Source organism: Gracilinanus agilis, chromosome 4, assembly GCF_016433145.1.
Source record: "Gracilinanus agilis isolate LMUSP501 chromosome 4, AgileGrace, whole genome shotgun sequence".
NCBI lineage: Eukaryota > Metazoa > Chordata > Mammalia > Didelphimorphia > Didelphidae > Gracilinanus > Gracilinanus agilis.
The window spans coordinates 143,573,076-143,592,809 of NC_058133.1; the positions used below are offsets into that span (position 1 = coordinate 143,573,076).

General features: G+C 39.2%; 1 protein-coding gene across 1 annotated transcript; it reads left to right on the forward strand.

The window, feature by feature from the left end:
• Window positions 1-1,190: 1,190 nt before the first annotated feature.
• On the forward strand, window positions 1,191-8,400 carry MAP1LC3C (microtubule associated protein 1 light chain 3 gamma). Its single transcript, XM_044677170.1, has 4 exons — window positions 1,191-1,248; window positions 1,366-1,421; window positions 1,637-1,743; window positions 8,160-8,400. The coding sequence occupies exons 1-4, from the start codon at window positions 1,191-1,193 to the stop codon at window positions 8,398-8,400; spliced, it is 462 nt and encodes a 153-aa protein (XP_044533105.1).
• The last annotated feature ends 11,334 nt before the right edge of the window (window positions 8,401-19,734 follow it).

Sequence of the window (19,734 nt, forward strand, 5' to 3'; positions counted from 1 at the left end):
AAGACCTCCAAGAATTGATGCAGAGCGAAAGGAGCAGAGCCAAAAGAACATTGTACACAGAGACTGATATACTGTGGTAAAATAGAATGTAATGGACTTGTCTACTAGCAGCAATGCAATGACCCAGGACAATTCTGAGGGACTTATGGAAAAGAACGCTACCCACATTCAGAGGAAGAACTGCAGGAGAGGAAACACAGAAGAAAAGCAACTACTTGAACACATGGGTTGAGGTGGACATGATTGGCGATGTAGACTCGAAACTACCACACCAATGCAACTATCAACAATTTGGAAATAAGTCTTGATTGATGACACAAGTTAAAATCAGTGGAAATGCACATCGGCTAAGGGGGGAGAGTTTTGGGGGGGGGGTGAAGGGGAAAGTAAGAACATGAATCATATAACCATGACAACTTTTCTAAAAAATAAAAATTATTTTAAAAAAAAAACAGATACTAAAAGGATGCTTCCTGCACAGGTGTTGGTCTTCTGGGGAACTGATCTGACACAATAGGGGAAACTTCCAAGACTAAAAGGGTACTACTTAGCATTTGCTTAGGTCTACTAGCCTCACCTAACCTGGGATTATCAAGTACCTTCAGGGCTATTATTCAGTCTGAAATGGCTAAATCTGGGACTTCCTTCAGGGTGGATTCTTCTGAAATGGGATGGGCAGGACTGGGGGTCTCCAGATTTCAAGTTGACAAAAGTAAATCAATCTTGGACTCCATCCAAGAGGATATAGGTATTGAAAATGCCCCCAAAGCTCTGGAATAAGGGATTTTCACCTCTGAGGAATTTCTACGAATGAGTTAGGAAGACAGTAGTACTTGAGGCCTTTATTTCTTTAGTCTTAGGAGAAGAAAATGTTCTCTGATAATGAGCAAAGCAATTTTGGACTTTCTGACTAACAAAACAGACCCACTTTTCCATTTCCATCTGTGAGGCTGACCTCTACTGCACAGGCTGTGGGTTTGGGTTGTAAGAGGTGGGGGGAAAAGGGGAGGGGGGAAAAGCATGATGTCATATCCAGGACTATATAAGGTACTTCATTAGGCTCCTGCAGACAGTTTGAAAGCAGCTGGAGAAAAAGAAATAGCATAGTCCTTAGTTACTGGGGAGTTTAAAATTTTACATTAAGTCAATCCTTCACAGATTGACTGTGAAGATTTACTTGTTGAGTAAAAATGCAGCCTCAGCAGAAAAGCCAGTCCCTTCGACCTTTCAAGCAACGGAAAAGCTTAGGTACAACTAATGGGGATCCTTCTAGGGCCAGAGAGGTGGAGAAGCAGGGGACAGACTGAATACAGACCTCATTCGTTTGTTTAATTAACTCTTCGTGTGCCATTTGCATTTTTACAGCAACCAGAAAAGAGGAAGTTGCTGGAATCCGGGCAAAGTTCCCAAGCAAGATACCGGTAAGGCGGTCCCTGTCTTAGAAGGTGGGTGTGGGGGAGTGGTACTGCCATGAGCCCTGATCAGCAGAGCATTAGAACCACCGCAGGGCCCCCATCATATACCCTCTCTCCAACTCCCACCTGAACTCAGTGCTTCTAGGCAAGGGTATGTGTTCTGTTCCTCTCAGAAGGTTGCATTTAGCTTTGGATCAATCGATGTTTAAACGTTTTAACAGGTGATAGTTGAACGTTATCAGAAGGAGAAATATCTTCCCCCGCTGGACAAAACCAAATTCCTCGTTCCCCAGGAGCTGACCATGACTCAGTTTCTAACTATCATTAGGTAGGTAGTAAAACTAGAGACACAGCTCTGTATGGACGGGAGGGGTGGGAGGAGTCAGGGAGAAGACCGCTTTCATGCTGCTTCTGGCCAGGCTCTGGGAGAGGGGGAGTCTGTGATTCACCCTTGCTCTTCAGGGTGGCCAGGAAATGTTGAACTTGTAATTAACCTCTTGGAGAATCCTAGCCTGGAGAGCCCTAGCCCAGCAGACCTGAAGCAAGACCTGCTTGATTTAGCCTAAAAGTTACAGGTGCTTCTATTTTCTTGAACACCTGACAGCCTTTCCCCACCCTCCCTTTTTTGGAATTTGTTCTAGAATTTAAAGAGAAGCTATCCAGAGCTTAATGCCAGAAAGAAAGAAAAAAGCCTGCTGTTTCAAGTCATTCTGACTTTGTGCATTAAAAATTCCAAATTACTCAGTTATGTCTTAATGTCTCCCTCTGTTTGCCTGTGTGTATATCTCTGTAGATCAGGCTCTTTCCCTGTCTGTGTTTTCTCTCTGTGTCTGTATTCCTTTGTGTATCTCTGTGTCTCTGTGCACAAGTGTGACTGTCTTTCTCTGTGTCTGTCAATTTATGTCACACACACACACAAATTTTGAGTACCTTAGAGGAGAGTAATGGCACCTGCTATACCAACCAAGATCTCAGAGGATTCTGTCACCCTCTTCTCTTCCCTTTCCTCCTCCTCCTCCTCCTCCTCCTCCTATAAAAAAGGATAGAAGTAAAGGAATAACAAAGGGAATTACCTCTTGAAACCAGGAATAAAGAGATGGAACTGGCACAGAGAATCATAGAGCTCCAGCTGGAATAGAACTGGTACGCTATTTAGTCCAATCCCCACGTTTTACAGTTGAGGAAACTGAGGTCCATGAAGGCTAGATGACTTACCTGAGATCATACACANCCTCCTCCTCCTCCTCCTCCTCCTCCTCCTCCTATAAAAAAGGATAGAAGTAAAGGAATAACAAAGGGAATTACCTCTTGAAACCAGGAATAAAGAGATGGAACTGGCACAGAGAATAATAGAGCTCCAGCTGGAATAGAACTGGTACGCTATTTAGTCCAATCCCCACGTTTTACAGTTGAGGAAACTGAGGTCCATGAAGGCTAGATGACTTACCTGAGATCATACACAGAGTAAACATGGGAGTTGGGATTTGAAACCACCTCCTCAGACATGGGGGAGAGTGCCTATTCAAATGATTCAGGCTGCCTTGGCTATCAGTCAATCAGGAAATATTTATGAAGTACCTACTATGCACCATGCTAAGCACTATCATCACCTACCGTTTTGATTCAGTATTTGAATCTAAAAATAGATGTCGGGGAGCCAAGTAAATATGGTTCACTGTAATTACACACACAGGAAACAAGGGACTTTCCTTGGGGAGTTTTATAACTTAACTTATAACTATAAACTAGAAGTTGTCTGCCAAAGTCTAATTCAATGGTCATTGCTCAAACATCTACTATGCAGCTGGATACAAGGATAAACTCATGACAGAGTCTGTGCTAAAGAGTTTACCATGTAGTAAGGCAACAAGATACATAAACATAAGTGTAATATAACTTAGAATGTGATTAATAGTATTTGATACAATCCTCTTTCTTGTATTTTGTAGACTGAAATACTTGCATGAGCCAATGATGGTTAAAACAAGACTTTTTGAAATGTGAATAAACTATGAATGAGGTCAAGAAAATTGGGAAGGGAGGAACATCCTTTTCCTCACTTTTGGAAGGAGGAGATAGCGGTCTTATTGATGAGTTGGGGGTTTTTGTTTCCTCAGTATAATTCTTTGTACTACTTTCCTCTCTTCATTCCTGTCAAGGAAGTTACTATGCTGAAGTTATCCTTATGTGGACTGGGAAGAAGCAGAGGGTAAATAGAATTTTTTTAAAATTAAGTCTCCCTATCCTATTAGCAATAGTCAATCACAGGCTGAAGCTACTGCTGATTGGCACTGAAACTTTGCCCTGCTTTGTTTTTCCCACCTAGGTGGATCACTGTTCCTTAGGCAGCCTACTGGTCCCCTCTTCTTGGCAGAGTGCTGGACCTAGAGTGAGGAAAACCTGAGTTCAAATTCTGCCTCAGACACTAGCTGTGTGACTCTGGGTAAACCTCTTCATCTATCTATACCTCAGTTGCTTCATCTGTAAAATGGAGAGGATCATAATAGTAAATATCTCCCAGGGTTGTTTTGAGGATCAAATGAGGTAATATTTGTAAAGTGCTTTGCAAACCTAAACATGCTATAAAAAATGATAGCTATTATTATGATTGTTATTATTATGGTTGTTATATTTGTTATGTTTACTTCTGTCATAGTTGCACCATACTAGGTGTGAAGACCCATTGGACTTTAAAGGCTATGAGAGGTAGCACAGAGGTCATAAAGTGTTGAGCCTAGAGTCAGGAAGCCCCAAGTCCAAATCCAATCTCAACCACTGAATAGCTGTGATTTTTAGGAAAGTTACTAACTTCTATTTGCCTCAGTTTCTTCAACTATAAAGGGAATCACAGGGTTTTTGTGAGGGTCAAATGAAATAATCACTTTTTTAAAAACTTACTTTTTTATCAGAATCAATGCTAAGTATCATTTCTAAGGCAGAAGAGTGGGAAGGGCTAGATTAAGTGACTTGCACAGGGTCACACAGCTAGGAAGTATCTGAATTCGGATTTGAACCCAGGACCTCCTTCTCTAAGCCTGGCTCTCTATCCACTGAGCCACCTCAATGCTTCTCAAATAAAGTGTTTGTAAAGAGTTTAGCATAGTGCCTGGCACAGAATAGGCACTATATAAATGCTTTTTCTCTTTCTCCTCTCTAAAGACCTACTCCAGCTTTGAATTCTTGATTAACTAGCCTCAGTTTCTCTATTGCAGGAATAACAGATGTTTGCCATCATGCCATGCCAGAATTAAAATTTATAATCACCAACTACAAGTTCAAATGCCAACAGTGACTTCTCCAAAACGATGTTGGAGTGTTTAACAGAAAATATGTTGTTTTAAATGTAGAATTAAGGCTATAAATTGAGACACAAATTGGTGGCTCTTATGGACTTATCCAGGTGGACAAATTCTCCCCTTCATTGCATATACTTAACTCATCAGTTCCCTTTCAGCACCTCCACTGGAATTTGGGCAGAGACAATTAGGAGGAAATTAAAAACCTAAACCTGCTTCTGCTTTAATAGCTCTGAGACAAATGTTTGGTGGTGGGGCAGAGCTAAAATTTACTGGTTAAGTGACAAACAATTTCTCATTTACTTAACATTTCAGAGTAATCTTTGTTATCTGTATTCTCTTCTCATTAACCAAAGAATGGCCCTGATACATTCCACCACCACCCCCAAAAAAAGACATGAGGATAGACTGTAGTTGTGATTATACAGGTATACAAATTTGCTATAAGGAGTTTTCCTTTTCCAATGCAGCTTATAGTGCTGAAATATATAGTCTTAGAAAGTTGCTTTCCACTCTGAAAGTTTAAGGAATTGACTCAGGGACACATGGCCAGAGGTAGGATTTGAACCACAGTGTAGGGAGCCTTCCAGGATTCTTTTTATAGTGGCTACAGCCACTTTTCAAAAGAACTTGATAGAAATTTTAATGACCAAGTTGACCCTGGAGAAGAGATAAAAAGAAATGGTTTCTTCCCCATTTTGCAGAGGTGAAAGTCTATGAGTATGTAACATTGTAAAAACATCCCAATCAGGTTGATGTGTTAGTTTAGTTGAACTGTTTCGTTTTTCTCTTTTCTTACAAAGGATGGATGACTTACTAGAGAGGAAAGGGAGAAGGATATATTTGAGTTTGGATGTGATGAAAAGAAATATGATTAAATGTTTTTAAAGAACATCAGAGAAAAGCCTCAGTATAATCTAGAAGAAAAGAGGTTGGGGTTGAAAATTAGGAACCCTGGGTTCTAGTCCCTGCTCTGCCACTAATTGGCTGTGTGACAATAGGAAAGAAGGGAAAAAGCATTTATTAAGCATCTACTATGTGCCAGGCACCATGCCAAAACTACAAATATTATTTCATTTAGTCCTTACAACAACCCTGGAAGGTAGATGCTATTATCCTACCGCCGCTTAACAGTTGGAGGAAACTGAGGCTGAAAGAGAACAGACTTGCCGAGGGTCACACAGCTAGGCAGTGTCTGTCTGAGGCTAGATTTGAATCTGATCATGCCCCAGTGCTCTGTACACTGTGCTACCTGGAGACTGATAGGAATAGAATTTCCTTTGTCTTGTTTTTCCTCATTGGTGTTATAAGATGTTAATATCTGCCCTACAACCTCACAAAATTGTTCTGAGTCTCAAAGGAAATGCTACATGTAAAAATTTTACTGAAAAGATAAAGATAAAAGGTAGTATTTTACAGTATGGTTATATAGACATTCAACTACTTGTTGAATATAATTAGTTTGGGTTGTGTCAACAGTGGGTTGAGTTAGAAGAAGCACAGGTGCTATTAATGTCCAATCTTTTGTTGTCAGTTTTTAGTAAAGTCTAACTCTTTATGACCCCATTTGTTGTTGTTGTTTGTTTGTTTGTTTTTTTGGCAAAGATATTGGATTGGTTTGCCATTTCCTTCTCCAGCTCATTTTTACAGATGAAGAAACTGAGTCAAACAAGATTAAGTGACTTATTCAAGGTTACACAGCAAGTATCTGAGGCCAGATTTTAACTCAGGAAAGTGAGTCTTCCTGGCTCCAAGTAGAGCACTCTTATCTATCATACCACCTAGTTGCCCCAATTCCCAATCAACCCTCTTTAAATCAAATGGTGGGGAGCAGTCCTTTCTCATGGTATATATAAAAAGCTCTGCATTTGTAGTCAGAATATCTGGGTTCATATCTATACTCTGTTCTTTATTGTGACCTCCACTTTTCTGAGCCTTGATTTCTTCCATTGTATAGGCAAAAGAGTGCTTGATTTGAAGTTGGGAACACCTGAGTTTGAATCCATCCTTTAAAACTTCTTAGTTATACAGCTGAAGGACAAGGAGCCTCAGCTTCTTCCTAAGTAAAATAAGGCGTTGAGGTTATTAAGTCATTAGATTTCTCATTAGGAAAACCTAAGTTCAAATCCTGCCTCAGACACTTAGTTGTATGAGCCTTTAAATTCTCTTAGCCTCAGTTTCCTCATCTGTAAAATGGGGATAACAATAGTATGTAACTTTCATAGTTGTCATGAGAATCAAATGAAATAATATGTACAAAAGTGCTTGCAATCCTTAAAGTGTTCTATTAATTGCTAGCTATTATTATCATTAAAACTGGAATAATAGCAGCACTTACATCACAGTATTATTCTGAAAATCAAAACAGACCATGACCAGCACTCCACAAATCTCAACAAGTGTATAAATGTTTTTGGTTTTGTTTTTCACCAGACCTATGATTTCTCTGGTTTGGGGAATTCCATACGAAGGAAACTACTTTTTCCTAGGCAGATCAGACATACTGTCCAACTTAGTTTTAGCTGCCTAAAGAACTGAGATTAAATGCAAATTCCTTGCCCCAAAGTCACTCAAATAGTAGGAGTCAGACATTTCAACTTGAACCCAGGTCTTCAAAACATTATAGTCTATGTGTTCTCTCTCTCTATCCCTCTCTGTCTCTCTCTGTCTGTCTGTCTGTCTGTCTGTCTGTCTGTCTGTCTGTCTGTCTGTCTCTCTCTCTCTCTCCCTCCCTCCCTCTCTCTCTCCTTCCTCCCCCTCCCTCCCCCGCACTGGCCCAGTATACCAGGCTTTCTATTCTGGCTCTTACTGATTTTTATCCATAAAATGAAAGAGTTGAACTAAATAATTTCCAAATATCCTAAATGATTTAATGAGAAAGTGTTTCTGGTTGTTCCCAGAGGACTGAGGACTGAGGACTGAGTAATACCAACCTTTTTGGATAGAGGGTTGGTCCTGGAGTACAGAAGATGCTAGTTCAAATTCAGCCTTAGATACTAACTGTATGCTCAAGTTGAATAACCTTTGCCTCAGTTTCCTCACCTGCAAAATGCAAATAATAATAATAATACCTACTCTCCAGGTTTGATATGAGGATCAAATGAAATAATTGGGGCTTTGTTTTGTTTCTATCTTAGAATAAATACTAGATATCAATTCAAAGGCAGAAGAGTGGTAAGAGCTAAGCTCTTAGGGTTATATGACTTGCTTAAGGACACCCAGAAAGGAAATATCTGAGACCAGAATGGATCCAGGACCTCCCATCACCAGACTTGGCTTTCTATCTACTGAGTCACCTAGCTGCCCCTGAAATGAGATAATATTTCTAAACCATTTAGCACAGTGCCAGTCACATTGTAGATGCTTAATAAATGCATGTTTCCTTCCTTCTTTGGACCTGTAGCCTTCTGTATTCTTGGACTAACCCCCTCCTCCCTTCCTGTCTTAGGAGTCGCATGGTTCTGACAGCCACTGAAGCCTTTTATCTCCTGGTGAACAATAAGAGTTTAGCAAGCATGAGTGTGACTATGGCAGAGATCTACAAGGATTACAAGGATGAAGATGGTTTTGTGTATATGACATATGCCTCTCAGGAGATGTTTGGCAGCTCATTGCTAATGGCCAGCAGTGAGCTGCAACAGAGCTCTGGCCGGGGCTCCTGCAAACACCTTCAGCCCACATCCAGTTAGGAGGTGATTAATTGTCCTAAAAGTGATTCAACAAACTCTGGCAAGTGGGATTTGCTTTCTCTGCTGAAAAAAAAAACACACAAAACACAAAAAAAACAGGCTGGGCTGCCCTAGATGAATAGGACCAATGAACAAAATGCAAGCATCTGTCTTGTTTTGGTCAATTTTTTAATGTCTAAAAGTCGTTAAGAAAATATTGTAAGGGGCAGCTAGGTGGCTCAGGCCAGGCTTGGACATGGGAGGTCCTGGGTTCAAATTTGACCTCAGATAGAGGTCAGATAGATTTTCTAGAAGTGTGATCCTGGGCAAATCACTTAACTCCAAATGCCTAGCCCTTACAGTTTTTCTGCCTTAGAACTGAGACTTTGTATCAAATCCAAGACAGGAGGTAAGGGTTTAATTAAAAAAGAAAAAATGTTGTAAACCAAGCCTCTGTTTTTCAGAAATGAATGGGCAAATTTATATAAGAACTTCATATAAACTTATGAAAAAGAGAAGACTAAAAGTTAAAAATCTGTTTAAATGTCAAACTCTACTATAGAAGCACAGCGTAGGGAGGGACTTGGATAGAGGTCTCATATGTCCTGCGCCCCACTTTGAGAGAAGACTCTACTTATATTCTCTGAGGCTATAGCAAATTTCTGTCCCACAAATTATCTCTGCTAAATTAAGAAAGACCCATAGCTTAAAGGAATGCTGATTAAAATGTATCCGCAAAGACTACCTTTATTAACACTTTATTTCAACAGTTGCTTTGGGCCCTTTGTATTCCCCCTACACAGTCCCAAATCCATAACTGCTCAAAATTCAAACACATTTTTAAAAATCCTCCAATGTCCAGATAACAAATTTATACTACTTCTGTATAATCCTTGACGACAACTTCTTAAGTCCCTTTTTGCCTTCTCTGATCAGTGTCTCCAACATTTAGCCTTCAAGACGTTTAACTTCTTTTGAATCACAACATTTGATGGTTTTCTCCTGAAATGTCCCTGCTGGGTTTAAAGTTGTTGCTGGAATTGCTTGAAATTTTTCTAAATAAATCACTTTGTTGGTGTTACCAAGACAGGCTCCAGTCTATTTTCTTTTGAGGGGTGGGTGGCAATGGTGGTGGTGAATTTGTTCAGGGAAGGACATCATTCTCAGAGAGGGAGTTCTATACACTATCCATGGTTGGATTCCCAAGAATTCTCTAATGGCCCCATCCATTAAATGATTAAACTAATAATGCTACCTCCACCTCTTTCCAAATATAAAGTTATATACTGGTCAGAATCCTTTGGCCAGGTATTTAAAAGCTCATTTAATGCTATTTTTCCTGCCTTTTCATTATCCTATTCTTACACATAGGATCTCAGTCTTGAAAGAAACCCTAGAAATCATGTAGGGAACTTGAGACCCTTCTATAACATACTTGATAAATGGACTTCCACTTGCTACATGAAAATCTTCAGTGAGGAGGTAGCTCACCATCTCACCAAGGCAACCTTTTCTACTTTTGGACAACACTATTTGTGTCCATGATTTTCTTTATATCAAGTAAAACTGGCCTGCCTGCAGTATTTCTACTTAAGAAATAATTCAGGGAGCAGCTGGGTGGCTCAATGAATTGTGAGCCAGGTCTAGAGAAGGGAGGTCTTAGGTTCAATCTGGGCTCAGACAGTTCCTAACTGCGTGACCCTGGGCAAGTCACTTAGCCCGCATTGTCTAGTGGCTAGACAATCTAGCCTTTACTGCTCTTCTGCCTTGGAACCAATACACAGAAGGTAAGGATTTTAAAAAATTACATAGGGCCACTGCTCTGTATTATAAAACTGATAAATCACAGAACACATAGGGGATTGGAGAAGAAGGAAAATGATCACAGTGGAAAAAGGAACTCAAACAATCAGGTCTCACATGCTTTGCTCATTGGAATATGTAGACTACTAACACAATTCTTGAGTTACCCCATTAAAGTTCATATTGTGGAAAATATAAGTAAGAGTAATGGGGTCACCAGGGATATTGTTTGTGTTAACCCCCAATGGAGTCCTTCCCACAGCACAAGTCACTTCTTCCTGCTCCCTTATTCCATCCTGGAATTCCCAGCTCCAGCTCCTTCCTGCTAAATACATCTTAATACCTAATCAATAACTAACCTTATCTTCCTCACAACACTATAGAGTAAGGCATCATTTGACATAATATATATTCATATATTGCTTTCCCCTTAAAAATATTTGATAGTAGAAACTGCCTCCTTCCCAGGAATCTGAGGGTAATGTCTCAATTCTCACCTCTTTCTAGAAACCTCTTGAGGACTTTGTAGATAGAATTTGCTCCCCAGAACGCTCTTTCCCAGCTTCCCATTTTCCTTCTTACACTTTGAAGATAAAGTTGTGAGTGTAGATCCGCCCTCTCTCTCCTTCCCAGAACTTGGCTGTGGAGACTGTGGGGAGAGCTTGACAGGAAAGTTTACTCACGTGGTCATACTTAAGCTTTGTGCTTCTATTTTTTCCCCTTCTACTTCAAGTGATTACTAATAAATCTTATAAAATATAATACTTGGAGTTATTGGACATTAATTTAAATCTTACAGGATGCTGCAATCCCCTCTTGGGATGACTTCCTATAGCTAAATAACATGAAGAAATTGGATTTTAAGGAAAATCAATAGACTTTAAACTCCTTGAAGATAAGGATTTTTTGTTGTGGGTTTTTTTTTTAATCTTTGTATTTCCAATATCTTTTTTTATACTTTTATTTTATTTTATTTTTTAATTTATTTAACTAGTTAATTTAGAATATTTTTCCATGGTTACATCATCATTCATGTTCTTTCCTTCCCCCTTCCCATAGCCAATGAGCAATTCCACTGGGTTTTACATGTATCATTGATCAAGACCTATTTCCATATTATTAATATTTGTACTAGATTGATCATTTAGAGTCTATATCCTCATCAAACCATGTGATCAAGCAAATGTTTTTCTTCTGTGTTTCTACTCCCAAAGTTCTTTCTTTGGATGTGAATTTCCAATGTCTTGTACATAATACACAATACTTACTGAATTTGCCATTACAGACCAGTATTCTATCTCTTGACATGGTCACCAAGAGATATTTGGTGAATACCAAAGATATATCCTCAAACATCTTAATAAATTCTTAGGAATCAGTTATCCACAAATTCATCCAAAACCTTTCTGAATCTGTATTTTAACACTGTACTGCTTCCCAGAAGTCGTGAATTTCACAAATGTACTATCTGCCCTGAAAAGTTATGCAACTTTTTCTTTGTCCTTAATTCAGGATCCTATACATGAATAGCCAAGTTTAGGAAACAGTGAAAAGAGAAAACATGTGGTTACAGCCAGAACCTTCCTGGATGGCTTCCAAGGAGGAGCTAATGCTCTGGGAAACTTCTGGTCAACAAAGAATTAGCTCCTCCTTGGAAACAGTCCAGGAGACCCTCCCTTGCCCAATTCGGAAAATCCTTCCTAAGGACTTTGTTCTTTTATTGCTTTTTCAATTTAAGTGATGATGACTCCAAACCTCTCACCTTTTTAGATTTTAAACTAACTGTGTGATCTCAAAGACATACCACACCCAAATTATCTTTTTCCCTTCATTTTAAAAATTAATATCTTTTGTTTTTATGCCAAATATTTACATATATATCCACCCTTGTGACCAGGAAAAATAGTGACCAAACCAACAGTCTATGCCCATGGCTCCCCACCACTCTACCAAAAGGAGAGGTTATAACAATTGGCTGATATTTTGGTTTCTTTTGGGGATTCTTTGCACTTTCATTGTTGTAGTGTTTATTCATATTTGTGACCAACCTGATTCCTGATACAGTTCATGAAAGTCTTCCCATGTTTTTCTAACTTTCTCATTCTTTTCATTTTCTGACACAATTCTTATGCCATTATTTATCCAGCCATTCCCCAGAGAAATGGGCACCTACTTTGTTTCCAGCTTTTTTCTATCTTGAAAAGGTACCAACGTCTATTGTGATGGATAAAGAGCTGGCCTTAAAGTCAGGAGAGCCTGCATTCAAGTTCTATCCATGATACTGACTATGGCAATTCACTATTGAACTCTCAGAGCAGTGGATGGTCACCATTTTATTTCCCCATCAAGAAGTCATAAGCCGGGCCAGGGCAGGGAGTGGGGAGTCAGTGGGGGGTTGGAACAGGACTGTATGTCTCAAAGGATTGAGAGTTAGGCCTAGAGAGGGGAGGTCCTGGGTTCAAATTTAACCTCAGGCTCTTCCTAGCTGTGTGACCCTTGGCAAATCACTTAATCCCCATTGCCTAGCCATTACTACTCTTCTGCCTTAGAACTAATATCAATTCTAAGGCAGAAAAGTAAGGGTTAAAAAAAAGTCATGAGGGTATGGGCAATTAAAAAAAAAAGGCTATTATGTATATTTTGGCATACAAGGCCTTTCAGTTTTTTGCTTCCTTGGTGTATAGGCCCAGCAATGGGATCTCTTTGGTGAAAGATTTCCCCTTTCTTTTGTAAATAATATCTTGGTGCATCCTCATTCTTACTCTCTTTCTACTCCCTCACCCCCCACCTTAAACCCATCTTGGATTTAAGATAGGATATGTATTTATGAATGGGAAAACAATATCATTTCAAAAATGCAATACTGAGAAGTAATCGAGATAAAATATTTCGATGTAGCCTGCCTGGATGGCTGCCAGCTTGTTTTATCATAAAGTTATCCTGGTCATCTCCAAAGCTAAACTATTTCCCTTCCTGGCCAAAAGTCCACACACCAGAATACTCCCTCTTACTAGTTCCCTTAAAATAAGAATAGCATCCATAATCCTAGAAAATTTAATTTAAGTTTCCTCCTTGCTTCTGGGTTTATAAACCCCATCCTCACTCTCAGCCAATCAAGAAACCTCCTGGTTGATAGTAGGTTCTTCTGATCCATCATATTCTAATCTAATCATAAATAGCTGCTTCTTCCCAAAGGCGTTCATAGTTTCACAGACCAAGAGATGAAAGGAATCTTGGAGGCCATCCACCTAGTTCAACTCCATCATGTTACAGATAAGAAAATGGAGGCCCAGAGAAGTGAAGGAAGACTCTTGCCCAAGGATCACAAGGGAAGTATGTGGCAAAGGCAGGATTCTAATCCAGGTCCTGTGAATACTGTCTTTTCCCTGGAGCTTTTGTAGGAAAGACATTTATCTTTTTTCATAACATGATAAACATGGAAACATGTATTATATGATAATAAATGTATAATCTATATTATGTTATCTGCTGTCTTGGGATTAGGAAGAGAGGAGAGAACATGGATTGCAAAATGTCAGAAAATGATTATTAAAAATTGTATCAATATGTAAAAATAAATTTTAAGTAATTTTTTTTTATCTCTCATGCAAAGTGCTCACGATATCATTCTCTAACAATGTCATTCTCCTGATCAAAAACTGTCTTTGAGGGAGCATCTGGGTGGCTCAGTGGATTGAGAGCCAGGTCTAGAGATGGGAGGTCCTAGGTTCAAGTCTAACCTCAGACACTTCCTGGCTGTGTGATCCTGAGCAAGTCACTTAACTCCCACTGCCCAACCCTTACCACTCTTCTCCCTTAGAACCAACACATGGTATTGATTCGAAGACAGAAGGTAAGGGTATAAAATAAACAACAAAAAACTGTCTTTGGGTCCCTTTTGTCTCTAAGAAGAAATGTAAATTCCTCAGCCTGGATTTTAAAGTTTTACATGTTTTGTACTCTTTGTATCTAGTACTGAGCACTTAGTAGGTGCTCAATTATATAGGGTGACTTCTAAAATTTGTTCCAAACTAAATAAGAATCAGTGTCTGTGGGTAGAGTAAATACAGCTGGCTCCCAAGGAGAACAAGGTCAATGGCTTCATCTCGTTATTATTACAATATTCTAACACACAGCTTCTCAACAGAATGGCTGGACACTTAGGCATATTTTAGCATAATGGTTTTTCTCCTTAATTCCAGTTTGCCTGTTTTTGCCCTTGCCTCCCATATGAAAAGGTAGAGAGGTGGTGCTAACCACGATGGATAAAGGAGGCGATGACTCTATGCATGTGTTTGGCTATGTGGTTGCAATGGAGAATGTGAATGGGAGGATGGTCACCATGTTCCAGTGTGGTTACAGGTGTGTCCTACGAGGTAGCAAAAGGTCTCTTATCCAACTGAGTTATTGATTATGTTGGATGGTCCAGGTGGGGATTTCCACTCATGACAGCATGTAGCATTCACAAATAGCCTCCATATTTTCCAGTGAACTCATCAGGGTAAAGAGAGACCAACAAGTCAAAAAAGGTAACTTCGGGAAGATAGTTTATTCATTTATTTATTTTTGGTCCAGATCTGTGATTTTATCCCTGTGTAGAAATTCCTGCTTCTTATGTAAGTCTATGACTTCACTGTGACTTGGAGTCTTAGAGAGTCGCATGAGGCTAAGAGATTGTGACTTACTCATAGTCATAGAGCCAGCATTGTGAGAGGCTGGAATTCCATCATCTCTGAATAATTTATTTTATATAACAAAAAGCAGCTTCAGGGCGAGTAAAACCTCTTCTTTTGCTTTGTCATCCTCCCCTATCATTTCCTGATTGACCATCATCACAGAGTTCATTACCTTTTCCCTATATCTCCTCCTCCAAACCTCCCTATAGAGGACATTACTAATTCTTCTGATAACCCACACATGCAATATTCAAGGCTCTTCCTTCTTCACTCCCCTCTCTCCATATCTTGTTGATCCTATACAATATTATGATTTATCTCACATCTGTCCCCCTCCATCCAATCACATGGTCACCCTCCAAATTCAGGAACTTGTCCCTTGCAACAGCATCCTAAATGAACTCCTAGTTTCCGACTCCCTTTTCCCATCAATTCTTCATATTGCTCTCAAAGTATTCTGCCTAAAACACAAGTGTAAGCCTGTGAATCCTCTGCTCTAGATCCTTTGGTGCCTCTCTACTGCTCTTATAAAACAGAAAAAACAATTCAGCTCCAAATTTAAAGCCCTTCACAATCTAGCTTGCATTTTATGGCACATAACTCCCCTTCGTGCCCTCTCCATTCCAACCAAACATATGGTCACCCTTTCATAAACTCCCTTGTTTGATATTTAAAGCACTCCACATCCTAGATTTAATCTACTTTCCCAACTTTCTTTTATGCTATTCAAACATTCTGTGGTCCTGGCAAACTGGCCTTCTTGTTGTCCCTCACATATGATATTCCATATAAAGTTTCTTTGTCTTTCTACAGACTTCTCTCTCCATCCCTCCCCACACACCCCCCATTCCTATAAGGCACTTCCTCTTCCTCTCCACTTCTTAGAATAACTAGCCTCTTTCCTGAGGTCTTCTGCCTCTTCACTCATTAGTACCTCTTCTCCTGGCAAAAAAACAACAACAAAAAACTACCAGATATTTATATTGTATATGTGTGTGTGTATACATATATAGCATATTTATATTTGTGTATATATATATATGTATATATATATATGTTTCCCCTGATCAAATTTTAGTTCCTTGTGTTTAAGAACAATTTAATTCTTGCTTTTGTATCTCCACAGCAGGTAGTACAGCATTGAACACAAAATAGGCATGTAAAAATATTTGATTTTTTGTTTTTTAATAGATTTGGGGGTATATTTTATTTTTTACATCATCTATATTTCTCTTTTAGTTCTTGCCCCTCCTCTTTCTCATAGAGCAATACTTTATAACAAAAGGATATAGAGAGAAGGGAGATATCAACAAAATTGATCAATATACCCCCAAAAAACTGACATTTAAAGTAATGTAGGGGTAGCTAGGTGGCTCACTGGATAGAGCTAGACCTAGAGATGGGAGGTCCTGGCCTCAGACACTTCCTAGCTTTGTGACTCTGAGCAAGTGACTTATCCTCCAATTGCCTAGCCTTTACAGTTTTTCTGTCTTGTAACAAATACTTAGTATAGATTCTAAAACAGAAGGTAAGAGCTTAAAAAAAAAAAGTAATGTAATGCACTTGTTCTGCCTCTTTCTTCTTTAGGGTCAAAATTGTTTGTGATAATTTTCCATCATCCATTTACTATTATTTTATGGTTTCTTTTTTTTTCTTACATTGATATAATTATTGAATATATTGTTTCCCTGACTCTGCTACTTCACTTGACATCAATTTATACTCATGCTCGGTCACTTTCCCCTATCACAAGGGTTTTTTTGAGCCATTTCTCAAACGATTGGCATTTACTTTGCTTACCAGTTCTTTGCCACTACACAAAGTGCCACTGTAAATATTTTGGGTTGGGCAGGCACTGTTTTTTGCCTTTTTTTTTTTTTTTTTTTTTAAATCCTAGCACTCAGCACTGTGCCCAGCACAAAGTAGGACTTAAGACATGTATATTGAATTAAATTGGTTTATATGGTACTTTTCTATTTGTTAGTATCTTCTCTTGGATTTATCCTGAGCAACAGAATCTCTGGGTCCAAGGATATAATTATTTTGACCACCTTATTTGCATAACACGAAATTGTTCTCCAGGAATATTTTACTAACTGATACACTATACACTAGTGGATCTAACTACCCATACTCTCTGCAACAACAATGCTTTTAAATTGATTAATTCATGCCTTTTCAGGGGCTGGAATGTCATTCTTCTTTAACTCTGCCTCTTAGAAGCTTCCTTCTAGGATATAAGATCTGTTCATAGGCCACAGGCCATGGAAGCCTTTGCTTACCTCCTAGATGCTGATACTCTCTGCCTCCTCAAATACTGAGAATCTCTTGAAGAGTAAGGAGATCAAATTAGTCAATATTTATTTATTTTAAAACCCTTCCCTTCTATCTTAGAATTAATGCTGTGGGAAATGGGGGTTAAGTGACTTGCCCAGGGTCACACAGCTAGGAAGTGTTGGAGGTCAGATTTGAACCCAGGACCTCACTTCTCCAGGCCTGACTCTCAATCCACTGAGCCACACAGCTGCCTCCAAATTAGTCAATACTTAAATAAATGAATTCAGACTATTCCCTGAAAAGTCAAATACTAAAACTAAAGCTTCAGTAGTTTGACCCCTTAATGAGAAAACAGGACTCACTGGAAAAGACCCTGAGGTTGGGAAAGATTGAAAGCAAAAGGAGAAGGGGATGGCCGAGACTGAGATAAATAGTGTCATGGAAACAATGAAAATGAATTCAGATAGTCTTCAGGAGATAGTGAAGGATAGAAGGGCCTGGTATGCTAGATTTTCTTTTGCAGCTTATTTTACAGAAAATGAGGCAAACAGGATTAAGTGGTCCATGGGATCACAAAAAAACAGACATAATGGAACAACTGAACAACAACTTACCTATTTATATATTATATCTCACCTCCTTTAGAATATAAAATCCTACTGTATGGAGTAAAAATCATTATATTACTCCCAATGTATTTTAAGATTCATATTCCTCTTATTGAAAGAGAATTTCTCTCTCCATTATGTCACTCTGTTAACATCATCAATCAGTGACCTGGAGGACATCTACCACTGAATAATTCAGGTGTAGATAGCCCTTAAAGAAAGGAAATTAAAAGAACCTACTAACCAACTAGACAGGAAATTAATTCTGCAATCACACCCCCCCCCCCCCGCCCCAGGGCGGTACCAGGCAAATTAAGAAACTATGATTGGTTCCTGAGATGTGATGTGTGAGAGTTAGTGGGTGGAGAAAAGAGCTTACAAGGTCAGACGAGGGGCCTGTTTGGGGGGGTCTTCTTCTGCCTGGAGCTAGGAACCTGAATGGACTCTTTGGTGGTGAGCTTCAATCCATCATGGTGACCAATAGAGTAGTAAGCTAAGTTAAGTATCTCTCTATCTCTTTCCTACCTTTCCCTCTCTTTCAACTATTATTACTTTGATTTAATAAAGTTATAAAGCTACTAGCAGCCTCATAATTTAATTTTATTTATTACACTCTAGAGCAGGGGTTGGCAACCTTTTTGGCCGTGAGAGCCATAAACGCCACATTTTTTAAAATGTAATTTCGTGAGAGCCGTACAGTGCTCACAGTGTGCGCTCCTGTAACAGCGCCTGAAAAAAAATTGACTTTATGGCTCCTGCAGAAAGAGCTATATCTGGCCCTCAAAAGAGCCAGATATGGCTTGAGAACCATACATTGCCCTGCTCTAGAGGGTAAGTTTGATTGGCTTAATTAGATACAGCTTTGCCCTCCTTTTGCCCCTCCCCTTCCCAATCTTTTATTAGGCCTTTAATTAGTACTCTTGGACACAGGTAGAGGGCATTGGGTTGGTTTCTTATAAACTGGGGAATTCATTTGTATCTTTGGGCATTGAGTTTGGGTCTCTGACTTGAGAGCAATGTCACTGTTTATTGCAGAAAAGTAATAAAGCCACTGTTTGTCTTCATCTTATATTAGCCTCTCTGATTATTTACTTTATCAAGACCACCTAGAAATTCCCACTCCATACACTACAGACAGATATCAACTTTCATTTTGTCCTTGAATCTTTAGAGCCCAAAATAACCCCTTGCTAGGCATTTAAATGCTTGTTGGTTTGGGTTGGACTTAACAGCTGCCTGAGGAGTCATTTGAGACCAAAAAGACCATTATATCTTTCTAAGTAGCCAAAAGAAAAAAAAAATTCAAATCGTCTTCCTTGACATGGGTCTATTCAGAAGCTAGGAGGGAGTTCTAGGAAAATTTCCACCTCTGTCTTGGAGCCGTGATGAAAGAACTTCCTTGGTCAGACTTGAGAACCTTAGCTAATGTCCTGGGAGGACTGTAAAGGATCTAATGCCATGACTCATGATGATTTGTGTCCAGCAGGGGGAAAGGAGGGCCTATTACATAAAGATCAGTCTGGTTCTGGCTTTCGTTTTATAAAAATATGCTGTTGAATGAAAAATATAATTTGGACATCTGAAAAAATATAGATGTTGGCATCATCTGAGGGAGATGGGAAGAAAACACGAAGTGCCAATGAGAATCACAATTTTTTTTTTCAGACACTTGGGAATTCATGAAAAAGTTAAGTAACAGAAAAACAAAGAGAAAGTTATTAAATTGCACATGTAACGAGGTGAGAGCAGAAAGGATGTGTAAATGATTGTGAAGATACACATTTAATATCCTCCAACAGCTCTCTTCACACTTTAATTCTCCCTGAAACCATCTGTGGGCATTCAATCGACATAAACCAGAGGGTGAAGCCATGGAAAGTCTGAGCCTCTGTGACCTCATGCTTTATGGCCATTGAATACATATGCACACAAGCAAACTAGAGAGAGGAAGTCTGACTAGGAAAAGTGGTAACTTTTAAAAATGGTAACAC

Excerpts from the sequence above, each read along its gene's own strand:
- MAP1LC3C (XM_044677170.1), top strand. The coding sequence starts at position 1,191 with ATGCAGCCTCAGCAGAAAAGCCAGTCCCTTCGACCTTTCAAGCAACGG. Across the intron at positions 1,249-1,365 it reads CAAGCAACGGAAAAGCTTAG|CAACCAGAAAAGAGGAAGTT; the intron begins GTACAACTAATG and ends GCATTTTTACAG. Across the intron at positions 1,422-1,636 it reads AGTTCCCAAGCAAGATACCG|GTGATAGTTGAACGTTATCA; the intron begins GTAAGGCGGTCC and ends ACGTTTTAACAG.